The 14,979-nt window shown below is 36.7% G+C and overlaps 2 protein-coding genes across 9 annotated transcripts in view; one reads left to right on the top strand and one right to left on the bottom strand.

Annotated features, from left to right (window-relative positions):
* FAM189A1 (family with sequence similarity 189 member A1) overlaps positions 1–14,979 on the top strand; it is a 216,849-nt gene that overhangs the window by 128,412 nt on the left and 73,458 nt on the right. Inside the window, exons 19-21 of one of the 6 annotated variants that reach the window (XR_002441854.1) lie at positions 3,018–3,060; positions 8,689–8,770; positions 11,196–12,200. The exons of 1 other annotated variant lie outside the window; for it this stretch is intronic. The gene's annotated coding sequence lies outside the window, so the exon portion shown is untranslated. Of the gene's footprint in view, positions 1–3,017; positions 3,061–3,891; positions 4,214–8,688; positions 8,771–9,715; positions 10,561–11,195; positions 12,201–14,979 lie in introns of those variants that run through there. 4 more of the 6 variants (XR_002441853.1, XR_002441857.1, XR_002441856.1 and 1 more) reach the window with 4 other exon arrangements.
* Positions 1–14,979, bottom strand: part of APBA2 (amyloid beta precursor protein binding family A member 2) — a 94,895-nt gene that overhangs the window by 20,671 nt on the left and 59,245 nt on the right. For 2 of the 3 annotated variants that reach the window (XM_021407590.1, XM_021407591.1), the window contains exons 3-7: positions 10,267–10,347; positions 8,954–8,990; positions 3,193–3,338; positions 2,260–2,295; positions 560–646 (exon numbers count right to left, since the gene is read on the bottom strand). In XM_021407590.1, the coding sequence (XP_021263265.1) occupies positions 560–646; positions 2,260–2,295; positions 3,193–3,338; positions 8,954–8,990; positions 10,267–10,347 (387 nt within the window). The remainder of the gene's footprint in view (positions 1–559; positions 647–2,259; positions 2,296–3,192; positions 3,339–8,953; positions 8,991–10,266; positions 10,348–14,979) is intronic. The other variant, XM_021407592.1, reaches the window with a different exon arrangement.

Here is a 14,979-nt window from a genome sequence, read left to right as displayed (position 1 = left end):
CGTCAATGCCTTAAGAAAAGTATCCTCACAAAGATCGCCTCTTATTGAATACATATATAATTCCTAGAAGGTGAGGCTGATCATTGTTGCAGCCTTTGGCTGTTGATTTAATATGAATGATTAATAATAATCTACCTCAGGCAAAGAAGATGGTAGCACAGATGTGATTTATGCAAAAATTGTAGGTTAAATGTTAAAAATGGCAAGATATGAATGTCTTAGTCAAAGCAGTGAATGACTTTTTTGTTACGTCCCAACTACGGGTACTGGAACTCTCAGAGACACAGGGCATGCACATTCTAAATGAATTTTAAATCTTTTCCTAAATTGATTTATAGATCTCAATCTCAAATGTTTTCTCACCCATCAAATAAGCAAAATTAGCCATTGGCAAGTGTTACAACAATAATAATTCTAAGATTCAGCAGTGCTCTTTCTCACAACAGTAAATGTATCCAAATTTAGTACTTTCCCATGAGTAATAATAGGAGTGAAGACTAACAAAAGATGGCTCTGAAATGATCAACATTATTCGTGGAGATTTTTAATCATAACTTACCTGTGTGTCTGCATTTAAAACTTTGATTCTCTGTGTGGAGATGAACAGGTCCACCTCAGTTAAGGCCTGGGAATCTCCTTCCGAGGTCTACAAGACAGATACGTTGTTACAGTGGGAATTTCAATTTCCTCTTTAGAATGACAAATTCACTGATCACTTCAAGCATAATGTGATGTGAGCCAGTCGCATTGTTAAACCACTACAAAGACAGCTATTCAGGGGTGTTTCTACATACATGCAAAGGACGCATTGACTGCATAGAAAGAGTGAAGCGTACTCTTGTGTTTAAGAGTGAATTTTCAGAGCCCCTGGGATTGACTGCTCAGGTACTATAAATCTCTATTATAGCCAGAACGGGAGAATCAATGTGTCTGTTTCTTCCCCACTGTGTTATTGATGCACGTCTGTTCTTGAGGCACTGGAACTGAGAAAGCAGGAGAACTGAGAAAGTGACTTCCATCAGCTGCTTAGCTCATCTTCAGTGAGCTCACAAACAAAAGTTCAAGATGGTGCTCAATACTGTGGTTTGGACTTTTTTTAGAATTTTAGGTTGGTTTTTTTTCCCTAGAAAATACAGAACTGAGAGCTGAACTAACATCTCTTACTGCACAGAAAGCCTTTAGGTAGTAGGTACATTGGAGACCTCAAATTCTAAGCACTGCTTTTCAGGGAAATGATACCATATACCATAAGAAAACAGGTCACAGAGCAAGTGGGGCTGCAGTATAATGCCATGTGTTTTTTCTTAAGTGCGAGGCATGGCTCCGTGCCAGGGAGACAACAGGAGACAAAGTGGTAAAGCAGCTTCTACCTCTCCGAGGGGCATCACCCAAGAGCCTACCTAACGCTCTGAGTCCCAGCAGGAACCTATTTATTCTTCCAGGCTGTTTATCCACAGCGCACCCTCGCAGTCAATATTTACCAGCACCCATCTTAGCAGCCTCAGAACTAAAATGCCACAGACTGTATTACCTTTTGCTAAATGGAGGCATCAGTCTCCAAGTTACAACTGTGGTTCTTTGATGAGATGGTGCAAGGAAGAGTGATATATTTGCTATCCTTTTCTATAGTTAAAAAGGCTTAGCTATGCCTATAATTCGTTCATATTAATTAAAATTAAATTAACTCCAGCAAAATACAAAGCAGCACAAATTTACTTTGGCAGAGATTACTTGTGGTGCTTTTTATCCGTGATTATTACACAGAAAGATTAATTTCACTGATATTTTTGTTAAGTATAGTTAGTTAACTCATGTATATTTTTGACTAGGTGAAATGTCTCTTGAATTGCTCCAGCTACTACTTGGTTAATGTACTTCATTTTTTTTTTAATATTGTCAGTATTTTAATAAATATACGTAAGTCACGGGAATAGAAAACAGATGTAATTGCTTTGGTTGGTAAAATACAAGTAAGGATTACGTTTAAAAGGTCTCCTGGAAAACATTGGCTGTATATCTGGACTAAACAAATCAGAAGTATTAAACAGAAGAAGAGCAGCAGCAGACAGGCACTCTAGCAAGTGAACAATGAAGAAAATGAGTTAATTTGATTCCATCCAGTATTCTATTACTTAACAAAGAATAAATCAAAATGACAACTTTATGAGGACCCATAATGAAAGACACAATGCTCTGTGAGGAACAAATACAACAAAAATGTAAGTAAACATTAGAATTCAAGAAAAACAGTTTACACACCGCTTTTTTCTTGATTTTAGCCGCCTTTTGCATCCTCTGAAGAGTAGCATAAAAAAAGAATGCAGACAGATGTACACACAAAAAAGAGAAAAGACAGTGTGTGAAGTCAGGGAAACCTTTCGACTATGAATCCAGACTGTTCAAAATTAAAAATCTGGGGCCAGTGGGAGAAGAATGTGCGAGAGAGAAAGGTCTGTCTATATCTTATGCTGTTCTGGAGCATAATTGGATTTAATGGCATTATGCATGTTGTTGATTGACTACCAAAAAAAAAATACCAAAGAGTGTTGTCTGTTGACAGCTGCTCATAACATTTATCCTGCTAAATGTACAGCAGTCTAAAATGACATTACGTGCACTATTTTAAACTCAAGTTCTTCCATTAATATTTTAGCAATATTAGTCATATGTCCAAAATGTAATTGTCATACAAAACATAATTTAAGCTTCCTTCACTCACTATCCAAAGTAGTCAGGTATACCTGGCAGATTAGAATTGTTATTGCTTGAGACATCACAAAAGGCTAAATAGAAATTAAAAGGCTTGAAAATTCAAAATAATTCAATATATTGAGTCATTTTCACAATCTTTAATAAAGGAATTAATGACACAATAGGAAACACAGTCAAAAAACATCCATTTGTCATTGCAATATTTCCTAATTACAACCTGCAATTTGTCTTTAATACATAAATTCTTCATACGCCTTCCAAAAGATTTTGAATAGATTGTGGAGTAATTTATATTTTGTTCCTAGGAGAAGCTGTATGTTTCTTCATAACAAGCACTGGAAGATTATGGTATGTATCGTGCTAGGTCTATACTCACATAAATGCGCTTCAGAATAGGTTTGAAGCTGCAGATCTCGTTGTGTTTAGAGCTCAGCTGTCAAAGTACCAGAGAGTATTCTACAAACCATAAAAATCCCCTACCTTAACACGGCTCACTGCCTCTTGAGCCTGCATCATTCTTATGTTTTTGGAAGGGTTGCGCTCAGAGAGCAGCTGTGTAGAGCCCAGGTAATTGGCTGCAAAGATGATTCCATCAATGAGGTCTTCTGGTTCGCAAGGTCCTGGAACTGACATGGCAAGTTTACAGTTACTGTATCTCGGAAGGGGATAAAGAGATGAGAAACTGAATTAAGGCTATTAAGGTTTGAAAGAAAGGTGTGCTCTGTTTCAGCATGAAAGCTAACAGTTAAAATCTGGGGAAACGACAACAGTAAGTAGGCATCTTGATGCCATATAGTAATGTTTAAGGCTTAAATTCAGAGTCTGATAGAAAAATACAGTTATTAGGCTGGTACTAATTGTATAAGGGGAGAGCTGGAGAAACACACTTCAGAACAAAGCAGAATGAAAGCCTCACAGTCTGAGCAATAGCATCTGCACAACAGGCCATACAGCCTCTTCCCCTGAAAGCAGGGAAGTCGCAGTTATGGAAATGAAACACATTGAAAGATTAGGATAAAATTAGTGTAAAAAAGAGAGGGAAATAGTGGATCTTAGTATTCCTTAAATGTTAAACCTCATTCAGCAAAATGCCTTTGCATACATTTAATATTAATAATGGAGTGACTTGGGTAAGATTCTAAGATTTACTTGTATTTCACAAGTTGTTTCTTTCCATAGATGAGGAAGAGGGGACAGAGACAAGAATAAAGGACAGCATTTGCTTCTTATTGGGACTGTGCTCATCACCCTCATTATTCAGCTATTAAGTTTTACATCTAGCTTATTAGACCAACACATAAGAACAGCCATTCTGGAATCTGTCTGATATCCTTAGATTGCAAATATTTTCTGTTGCCCAAGAGTTTTTTTTAAGAAATTTTCTTTCAGCTCTATCAACTTTCCAAGCTGCTACCATATTTTCTTGATGTACATCAACCTCATGTGTGAGGAAAAAACAACACTGAATGGAATTGGCTATTTAAAAAAAAAAATTCTCGTACTGTGGACTTGTGATTCCTTTATAAGCAAATGATTGTGGAAAATTAATATAATGAGAAGGAAAAACAGACAGCATGTTATGCTGCTGAACAGTGGTTTGCAGATATATCTTCTGGTGAGCACTCTCATTTTCCTGTTATAAATTAGAAAGAGGAGTGTTCCAATAGTGAATAATCTCAATTGAAAGAAGTCACTTTCTTCCTCAGCCAGTGTTACAGCCTCCTATACTTCCATGCAAGCCTCACATTCCATTGCTGGAAATATCAACCATTGCAAAACAGACCTGTCCTTGTAATTCAGTATTAAAAATATATATACATACATGTGTAAGTAAAAGCCTTTTAATTTATACCAAAAATACTCACTCAAAATGGAGCTATTTGTTTTCCAAGGAAGCACTTCAGTGTCAAGCCTCGAAAGTACAGGTGTATACCACAGTGAGACATATTCTGCGTTAGGTCACATCCATATAAATCCAATTATGGTTTGGGTCTTCATTAAAATCAGGTAATTTCCACTAAAAATGTGAAAAACCTCAACAAAATCCTTCTGAATTTACTAATTTAAAATATTATGTAAGCTTTCCATTAAGATCAAGTCTTTCAGTACCTCAAAAAATGATCCTTGTTCCTGTAGTGATAATTATTGAATGAAATAATTAAAAAAAAAAAAAGAAAATTCCAAAAAAAAACCATTTACTGTATCTCTGATCCTGTTTGTTTACAACTGTGCACCATTAAATTTTTCAGCAGATAGGTGATGCATTTTACACGGTAGCTCTTTTGATGAATGTCATTCATACATTCTTTCAGGCCTAAAACTTAGTTTTGTAAATCTGTACCTCTTTCAGGAAGCAAAAAACTTACTCATACTGTATGAATTGATATCTTGTTTCACAGATAGCAAAGAGAAGAAAATAATTAAAGATGTGGTTTTAATGTTGGTTAGCAAAATTTCATTAGATACCTGCATCAATACTATCATTCAAAATAAAAGTGGCTTTAATTTGGTTTACCTTCATTCACTTCAGGCTAAGTAAATCAGGCTAAATTAAATTAAGGTTGCTTTAACTCTGAAATACACTTACCCACATAATGCTTAAATCAGTTTAACTAACCTCTGCTGGCAGTTAATTTAGATTCATTTTATTGAAATATTTTGTACACGTGAAGACAAATAAAACTGGAATGCTTGGTACAAATTCTGATATAGATATTACTACATCAAGCAAGGACCAAAATTCTATCTTCCTGCAGAACTTGCCAACAAAAATAAGGAAAAAAGATAGTGGTTATGTAAAACATCTTGGTCCCTAAGTTACTTCCTTCCCATCCCAAAAGCTCTGGCTGAATTTGGGAAAGCCTGTGTTCTCTTCTAATTGTTTTTAAGAATGTGAAATTTGCTCTTTTTTTGTTAAATTTGTCCCTTTTAGATCTTTGAGCATGACATTTTTGTCTTGATTTCCAGGTGACTGCTGGCTGTGTCAAAGGCCTTTCAAAGACAAATTTAGAGACCTGTTTGTATGTATATGCTGTTGGCATCTCAGAGCACGAAATAATAATAACTCACTATACCTTATGGGGCTGTGAAATTAATGAGCATTACAAAGGAACAACAAATTCTGCTCATATTTTGGCAGTTTGGTGCCAGCAATAGTATTTTTACCAAGTTTGTCTGAAAAATTCTTAAAAATGTAAAAACCCTGGGGTTTTAAGCAGTTGTATTATACTGATTTTATTCATTTTGATTCTTTTTGGTAAGATATAGTCTCATCATCTCCTCATAGAATTAGAATTAGTGCTTTTTGCAGAATTATTATACTAGTAACAAATTCTGCTACATTACATGTAAAATAACAGCACACACAAAATGCTTATAACAACAGCACAAAAAAACAACCGCAAAAAAACAAAAAACCACAAGTATGCTGGGCAGAAAACAGTTCCGACATACGCCTCCCATCATGAGGGAAATGGAAGCTACTGTCAGATAGGTTAAGACATCTGTTGAAAGGATGTACGGAATGGTACAGAAAATTGCCAGGGTCAAACTGGGTTACCTGAGTGTTTTCTTTCCTTATCTGTGATGTTTAAAGAATATAAAAATGCAGACTTGGCTGAGATCCCAGCTCATCAGAGCACTTAAGCACGCCCTTGGCTGTAAGTATGTGTAAGGCTTACTGATGAGGAAGGGAAGGAGAAATACAGAGATCTGGAAGTTAAAGACTGGAATTCTATGTTGGCTATAGATATTTAGAAGTTAGAGAACTTTTTCTGAAAAATTTAAAATTCTATACCATATGAAGGCGATAGAGATTACTTGATCTTCTGCTGAACTAGTAATGCTATGAGTATATTAAATATTTCTAAACCAAAACAGTAGGCTCTAAAAATATTTAAATTAACTTATTAAGAAAAAAGATATTCAATAATGCAACATAACTGAATTTAACAATTTCTTCAGATCATACTTTTTATATTTATCTAAAATCATGTGTAAACCAAAGATTCAGAGAGTAGTTAGGGATTGCACTCAAAGCACTGATGCACCTTCAGCTGCCTGCTGAGAACCACTGTGCTCCATGACATCGCTGAGACCTTAGGGTACATGGGAGCACAGCAGAAAGACTTTCGGTAAGGAATAAGTGGCCACAGAGCATGTGTCACCTTGCAGAATGCCTGCCTACAAGTTCCATATTTTGGCTTATTTCACTATTTCATTGTGGTTGAGACACTGCAAGGGAAATGAGATTTAAGGTGACAGGGTAAATATAGAGTGGAAAAAAGCAAAACTCCTGAACACGGCACAAATTACCGCTACAAGCATGTATTGGTACAACTACTGAAACAACTACAATAGCAAAGACACACATTTCCTATATTTTTTGCACCAGCTATCTGATTTGTTTTTATGTCCATACTTCATATGCAAAACTATGACAAATGCGTAGAGATACAGATACAGCTATTGTAGCTAAGGAGTCGTACTGAATGTTAAATGCCTGAACAGCTGAATGGTGACCAGAATATGGTTATAGTGCCCCCATCAAGAACATGAATGCTAGCTGGCAGATTCTTTTTCATGTGCAGTGGGGTCCTATTCTTTCTGGGACACAATATACAAATTAATTATGAGAACTGTGAGTAGTTTTGCGTTCCCTACAGAATTGTAGGGATTGGAAGAGACCTATGGAGATCATCACATCCAAAACCCCTGCTCATGAGCTTCTAGTAAGCTACACATTTATTTTTATTAGTGCTACATAATACCTGCAATAGAAAAAGCCTGATGGATAGCTTATGCCCACACACTGTGCTATGTGAGAAAAAAATCAGAGACCGAAGAAAGACTGAACCAAAAAAGACCCCTCTGTTATCCAAAAGAGTATACTGACCCATTTCCAATGGAGAACTGGTGAGCTGACTGGTTTAGAAAGAAAAGGATGTAATCTTTTTACCCCAGTAAAATAAAAAGTGCAGTTGTTTCTGCCAGTGTTGTTAGAGGTGTTTTTCTTAATTTTTAAAGCTTTACTTGTGCTGTCCTCCCTTTATAGTTGTCCACTATACACGTAGACATTTATTACAAAGGATCAGCTTGCTTTCTTGTCTCTCCTGCCTTTGGGAAATGCATTTAATTTACTTGTATTTAGGGCCTGTTAGCCAGTATATGCCAACCGTGATGTGTAGTTCCTGTCAGATGTCAATTGTGTAAATGGGGCTGTCTTTGAACTTTCCATTTGCTCTAGCTCTTCAAGGAAATGATTAAAAACAGAAGCTGCTAGTCAAGCTGACAGGATCAGGGAATAGGTGAAAAACGTGTTGAACATTCTAATGTTATTCTAAGCCACAGTAACTTTTTCTTGAGTTGGGAATGGCATCAGAAATAAAGTTTCTAACCTTCATTTATAGTTTATATTGTGGGGAAACGCATGTCAGAGCAGATCTGAGGAGTCAAATCCTTAGAAACCTCCTACGGCCTTTGCTCGCTTTATGATGTAGACACTTCCTCTGTAGAAAGAGCTGCGTATACGTTCCCCATACAAAGCTCTTCCATTTCTCCTGCACTACTATTACTTATTTTCCATTTGGAGAAAAGTCAATTTATTAAAACAAGAAGGTCGACAGAGGTAAAATGGGATCATACTGGATATTTATCACCCCTTGACTGACAGACAATTGAAGAAACACATGAAAGTATGGTTCTCCTAAACATAGGTGAGCATGGTTCTCTTTTTCTCCATTTTGTACTCCCAATTTTTTCACAGGTTGGGAAATCCTCTCCCATTTGTGCCTACAACTGAGATTCCCAAAGTGTAATACACGTGTTACTTCAAAATGACATACGGGCTGCTCTGAACAGTTCAGTTGCATGACTCCTCCCTCTGTACAAAGCAATAAAGAACAGGGTGCTTTTATACCTCCATAAGTCTCTATCCTGGTAGGACCCACTGTTTTCCACCTTTTTATCTCCTTCCAGGTTTGTAGCTATCTCCATCTTGACTTCAGTCTTGCCCAATGCTCTGTTTGTCCCTCTTATCATCAGGCTCTCATTGTCATAGGTATGTATAAGAATGTTAAATATTTCCACACGCAGTGTATTCTGAACAGGAATAGGTTTTAGTTGTTTATTCTTTAAACTTTAGACCTGCTTCTCTAGGGTTTGATGTTTTTTTTAGAATTTTGATCTTTAAAATATATTGTCCCCTTTTTTATAATTTAACTACGGATGATGCAGAACTTACCATCAACAAAACTTGGAAATGAAGACACTTTCTTAGACTGTTGAAAAATAAAAATAATACATGGTATAAATGTAAGGAAATAATTTTCACAAATTGAAGTAAATTCATATTATAAACAGCTATTATTAAAAAAAAAAAAAAAACACCACAATTTTCTCTGTATAGCTTTTGCATAGCCATTATTTGTAACAGTGAAACACATTGCATCATAGTAATTACCCCAACCTAACTGTTACATAGTTCTGTTTACCTGGAGTCTCCAAGCATTTTAAGCAGGTCCTATCATACAAAAAATAAGGGGGTGTGAGGAAAAAAATAAAGTCAGCTGCGAAGTAAGCAATACAAACCACAGATTACAATCCCAATCCAGTAGTTCATCCACCAGATCACACTACATAATATCCCAAATTTACAGTTAAGAACATTTAACAATATGTCACAAAACAAGATTCTTAGTCAAGGAATGAAAAAGAACTGTCTCTGATTGCACACTACCTGAGCCTACTACTACTGTCTATACTCTAAATTAACAGATCAAGTCCTGCCATTTGCTTGTCTTATCTTGGCCTCCTCAAGCATTGCTATTTCCAGGAAAGGGGATGATTTCTCTGTTATGAGAAGAGGCTTCAGAAATCTGTCTGCTCATTAACGTAACAGGCTAAATATGGTTGTATGTTTGTGAGAAAACACATTTCTGCTTTTAAATATGAATTTTACTTGATTGTGTCTAGCCTCAAGCATAACCTCATTCTGCATTCTTAGATGCCTTGTGTGCTCCACTCTTCAGTGACAAGAGCAGGTCTGCCTATTACTGCGTCTTTTTCACAGCTGACTGAGCAGGGACACATTCACCCCAGAGGCCACTCAAAAATCTGAATCATCTGAGCCCTCAGAACTGAATGAGGTGCTTCATATTAGGTATTATTTAAAGAACTGTGAGAATTAAGCAGTCCTTTGGTTTCAAAGTCTGGCATTTTGGGGGGAAAGAAAACAAAGAGAAGCCAATTTCTTTTTGATGTTGCTTTTCCTCTTCAATAATACAAAAAGAACTTCTGAAGTGTTCTCTCTCTTCTTTATGTCATCAGAAAATTCGAGGCTTGAGTACATACTGTGGATGGTTAAATAAAATGAATGTGGTAGAAACTGATTCATGGGTATGGTTTAAAGATCTGAATACGCAGTCACAGAATTTATCATCAGTTCAGGAAAAGAAAGAGTTTATGTAATGTGTTTGTGAGAGGGAGAAAGCTGACAATTTGGTAACTGCTTCCCCTCATGGAAGCTCAACCAGCATAATGGCCTAAGGCACCTACCTCAGGTGTGTTATTATTATCAACTGGGCCATTGAGGTCAGAACGCTGTTGCTTCCTTGGCTGTTCTAAACCATTGCACATCTGTAAGAAAAGAGAGAAAGGACTTCAAATCCTTTTGTCTTCTGAAAAGCTTAAAAACAAAGGAGATTTCAAGTCAATGCTGCAAAGATAGAAAGTTTTCATCAGAAAATGTTATTTCAGCTGAAAAGAATTAAGTTTCAACCAAAAGTTATATAGTGAAACAATAAATTACATTCAGAAACGCTTAATAAAAATGCATAAAGCTTAAAAATATGAAAGTGTGTAGCATTTTCTCTATTATTTTGTGACAAGCAGGCATTTGTCATGAAGCTGTTCTGTGTATTTATATGCAATCAATATTCATTATTGATACTAGTATATATATTATATATATATATTGATACTAGTATACTAATGATACAGTATTTGAAATTTCCTATTTTAATTTAATAAATATGAGATTAATATCAAAATGTTGAGGTGTAATTATAGTAAAATATCTACTTGGATGTAAGTAAGGCGTTTCAATTACTGTTAAACAGCAGTAACACTAATGATTTAAAATAACATGATGACTTTATTTCAATGCAAATATTTCATGCAAAATGAAACCAAATACCAAAATGTTTACAAACCACAGTCAGAATTTTAAACTGTGTTTATGCTCAGTACTGGACAAAATCACAGTAGTCCGAATGACACCTCTGAGTGGGAAAGCAGTATCCTAGCACTGACTCTGGGGTTCTCTGTTCATGGGATATTCCTTACGGCGTCTCCCTCAAGCACATGTACAGAAAGCTGGTAGCACAGCTTCAGGCTTCTGAATAAATGCAGAAAAGAAAATACAAAACCTTATATGAGGAAAAAAAAAAGTCTTTTAAACCAGGGAATGTTCTTCTTCTTCTCAGTCCCAAATTCTCCTGGGCAGAATTTCTCAAGACAGACACAAGTCACAGAACACCAGCACCTACAGGGAGTTCACGTCCCACACCTGGCAAGAAAGTGAAGTTTTCCTGACATTGTTTCACTGTTAGAAATCTGGAAAGCCAACCTGATTTCTGGACATCACTTTTTATGGTTTAGGACATTTCACTTCCTTTTTTCTTAGTTTCCCCGTTATGTGTGAAAGAAGAGTGCCTAAATGCCAGCATCACTGTAAGGCTGGACAAATAAAATTCTGTATCAACAGCTGTGCTAATGGAAAATGCTGAGCCAGTATTATTTCAAAGGGCTGGCATGAAAGTTACCTGTGAACATAGCTCCTTGTCTTTTAACTTTCAAATGCAATATGTATCTGTAGATCAGAGAATGTCTCCATGTTTGTCCCTGTGAGTAATGTTTTGTCAGCTAAATAAAATGTGCGACTCAAGCAGGTATATTAGTGCTGCTAGGTCAATAACAATAATGTTCAGATAAGACAGCATACACAAGGAAAAAATTCACCAAAGTTTGAAGTACAATTTTTAGGAAAGAGAATACCCGAGACAGATTGATGCACAGAGCACCATGACATGGGGAAGCAGGCCACTGCCCTGCCTAGGCGGCTGCGGTAGCTCAGAAGCTTACTACATCCTTGCATGCTTTGTAATGCTGTTCTGTTTGAGACAAGACAAATCTAATCATATTGCATGGCTGAACTGACATGGAGCAATATGCGTTGATGTGTAGTGAAATACATTAATATGGGTAAACAAATACACAAAGGGCTTTAATAATAATAGTATAATAATCATACATTATTCCCTAAAATAGTAGGATTAGATCAAATATGCTTTAAGCTGGGAACATGACATGGCCATAATGAAGATACATTAAACAGTAAAAAGAGGGACGGCAAATAAATCCAGTACGTACAACAGAATTTTAAATCCCTGCCAGTTCTGATACTTGAATAAACTGAAAGTGCACCTGCATATCAAGAAAGAATTGGTTGTCTGCTTTATTAAGCATACTCTGGATGCTGTAAAATGTTACTGAAATATGTCTGTCTTAAATTCTTAAATGGAGATGGACTTAGCCCTTGGGATCACAATTCCAATTATGCTCTTTGATAATAACTCCAAATAAGGTTCCATGTAGCCTTACTGTAAAATATCACAAAATACATGGATGACGTTTCATTTTTGAGTTATTTTCAAGCACATTTGAGCTAAACACTTGCAAGCTATTGTAAATACTTTATACCTTGACTTAGTAGATTTATACATATTTAACTATTCTGCTGTTACTTTTTCAAATCATTTAAGTAGCAGATCATTTTACATCCTGCAGCTCCCTGTCTTTTCATGCATATACACATGTACACAGTAAAAGAAAGAACACACTGTAAACTTGAAAACATGCCTTTTTTTGAGAGATCATTCACTACAAATATAAGGAAGGTGTCCCTGTTTGTAACTTGTAGAAAAGGAGCTCAAGGAATTTGTTCTATTCAGAGTTGCTTTGCTTGTGGACATATACATGTTCACCTCCGCTCCAAGAACAACGCTGTACCCTCTCCTTGAGCAAAATCTGTTTCAAATAACTGCTAGGTACGGTTGTTCCCATGCGGGTGTCACTAACCATCATGCATAGTCTGAACAGGAGATACCCAGCAGCTATCAGAACACTAAAGGTGTGGTGTCATTGACATTTATTTCTCTGAGAGAGCACCAAAGCAGTGTCCAGCATCACGTGGTAGAACATAAGGCAGCTGGAAAAGCCATCTTAAGGCTGAGAGTAAAACTAGACAGCACTTACTGACCTGAGGTCACTGAAGCAACAGCACAGGTGGTGCAGAAAGAAACCCACAGTTCCACCCACACCTTGATTGATTGCCAGCCTGGGGCCACCTGGGCTGCTCTCCCAAGGCCATCAGACCTCCTTAGAATCACCCTTCCCTGCCCCCTCTGGTTCCCACCTGTTGGAAAAGTTGGTAATTAGTGAGTGGTGTTAGTGTTGAGCACACTGGTTGCTTATTCCACCGTAAGCTGTTCAGCTAGCTAGTAGCTCATTTCAGTTTTGTAGTTTTCCTTGAGAATGTGCTCCTGAATGCTGTTGTGGTACTCGGCACTGAATGTGCATGTTCCTGCTGGAGAACTTGTTCTGCTGGAAATGAGCAGGTTTGTCTTCTTTTATTTCTTCATTCAGAGGAGTAATTTGTCTGAGAGAGGAATGAAAGATTAACTTTTCTGTAACTAAAAATCCTGTTGGTAAAGAGTTGAAAAGCAAGCACTGAGTGCAGCTCAAGGGCAGGGTAAGGTTTTATTTGAGTGTTTTAAATGTTTGAATAATTAGGCTTATGGCACACCTGCTAGTCTCTTTACTAGAAATGCTGTTCAAACACTGCATCAAGTAATGTGTTCAGAAACAGATCTACCTGCTTACAGAAGTTAAAGATCATCTTGGAGACTAATTTACATCTTGAAATGAAGTGTTTTGTGGTAGGTTCCAATGGGTGTCCTGTCTAGATTGTAAAGGTGTCTGTTGCATGAGTAAACCAGCAGCTCTAGATGTTTTTGTCTGGATTTGTTTTTCTTATCTCTAGAACAAAGGTGAAGCAGATGGGTATTGTTATGTCACTAGACTTCAATTTCTAGTTTCAACTTTGTGATCTTCAGTGGTGGTTTCTGAAGATGATTTATCACTGGGCAGTACTTTATCCTAGTGTTTAAATGCTACTATCTCTGTAGAAAGTTATCCGTGTGCGAATAAAGTATCATTTTGAATCAGGAGCAGGTAACCTAGTAAGAAGCCTGTCATGGTGCTACTATTCCTGTTCAAACTAACTTCACTGTTAGATGCTGGTAATGTATGGTGGAATGGCTTAATACGCCCCTACTGAGCTGCCACTTTGGTTAATGCGTCATCAGAAATATGCTGTTACTAGTAGGAGGAATTTGATCCAGCACGATTCTTCTACAAAGGTAGTCAAGAACTGCCTCGTTCAGATCCTATCCAAAGAAGGATTTCTGAGTTTAGTCAAATGGGAAATTAAGACTGCTGTAATTCAGAAAAAATGTGTGCCAAGGTTTCTGACTATATTCAACTTTTGTGCATGATAAAAACATAAAATGAAGTTACAAGAAAAAAAGAAAAAACAAAAACCCTTCTTATGCCAGGTTTATTAACAAATTGGATCAGTCTGAGATGACTAAGATGTCAAGGAGAGAAATAGGACAGATGTGGACCTTGTGGCTCAAGGAAGCTGTCAAAAAAATGCGTTTTGTCATAAAAATGCCTCCAATATTCAGTTTCATGTTAAGGGATGTAATGCCTCTTATACAATGTAAAGTAGAAAACATGCGAAAAATTAAAGTTGTACAAGCAGCAAGTTACAGCAAAAATAAAACCTAAATATGTATCCTGGGCTTGCCAGGTTTCTCACTGCCTTGTCTAGTGCAGATATCCTTCTACACTTTCCTGAAAATATTTAAAGACAAAGGTTCATACTCTGAATCTCGTATCCACAGAGTTTTCAAGGTTGAGTATGTATGTTTACAACTGGATGCTGACCTGCACACAGAGTAGAATGCGTAGAGATACTTTGTTCATTGTCCAAGTCTGTGGATCGCTGGCTCTAGTTTGGATGTCTTCTAGAGATTAGTTGCTAAAAGCAAACTTACCTACTGGTGCCTTTAAAATAGTGGGTGGTGTTTTTTGTTGTGGTGGGTTTTTTTATTTACTGTTGAAAACTTGATATGCAAGGCTATT

This window comes from Numida meleagris, chromosome 9 (genome assembly GCF_002078875.1).
Source record: "Numida meleagris isolate 19003 breed g44 Domestic line chromosome 9, NumMel1.0, whole genome shotgun sequence".
Taxonomy (NCBI): domain Eukaryota; kingdom Metazoa; phylum Chordata; class Aves; order Galliformes; family Numididae; genus Numida; species Numida meleagris.
Note: the sequence above shows the minus strand (reverse complement) of the source record. Positions and strands in the feature narration are given on the sequence as shown.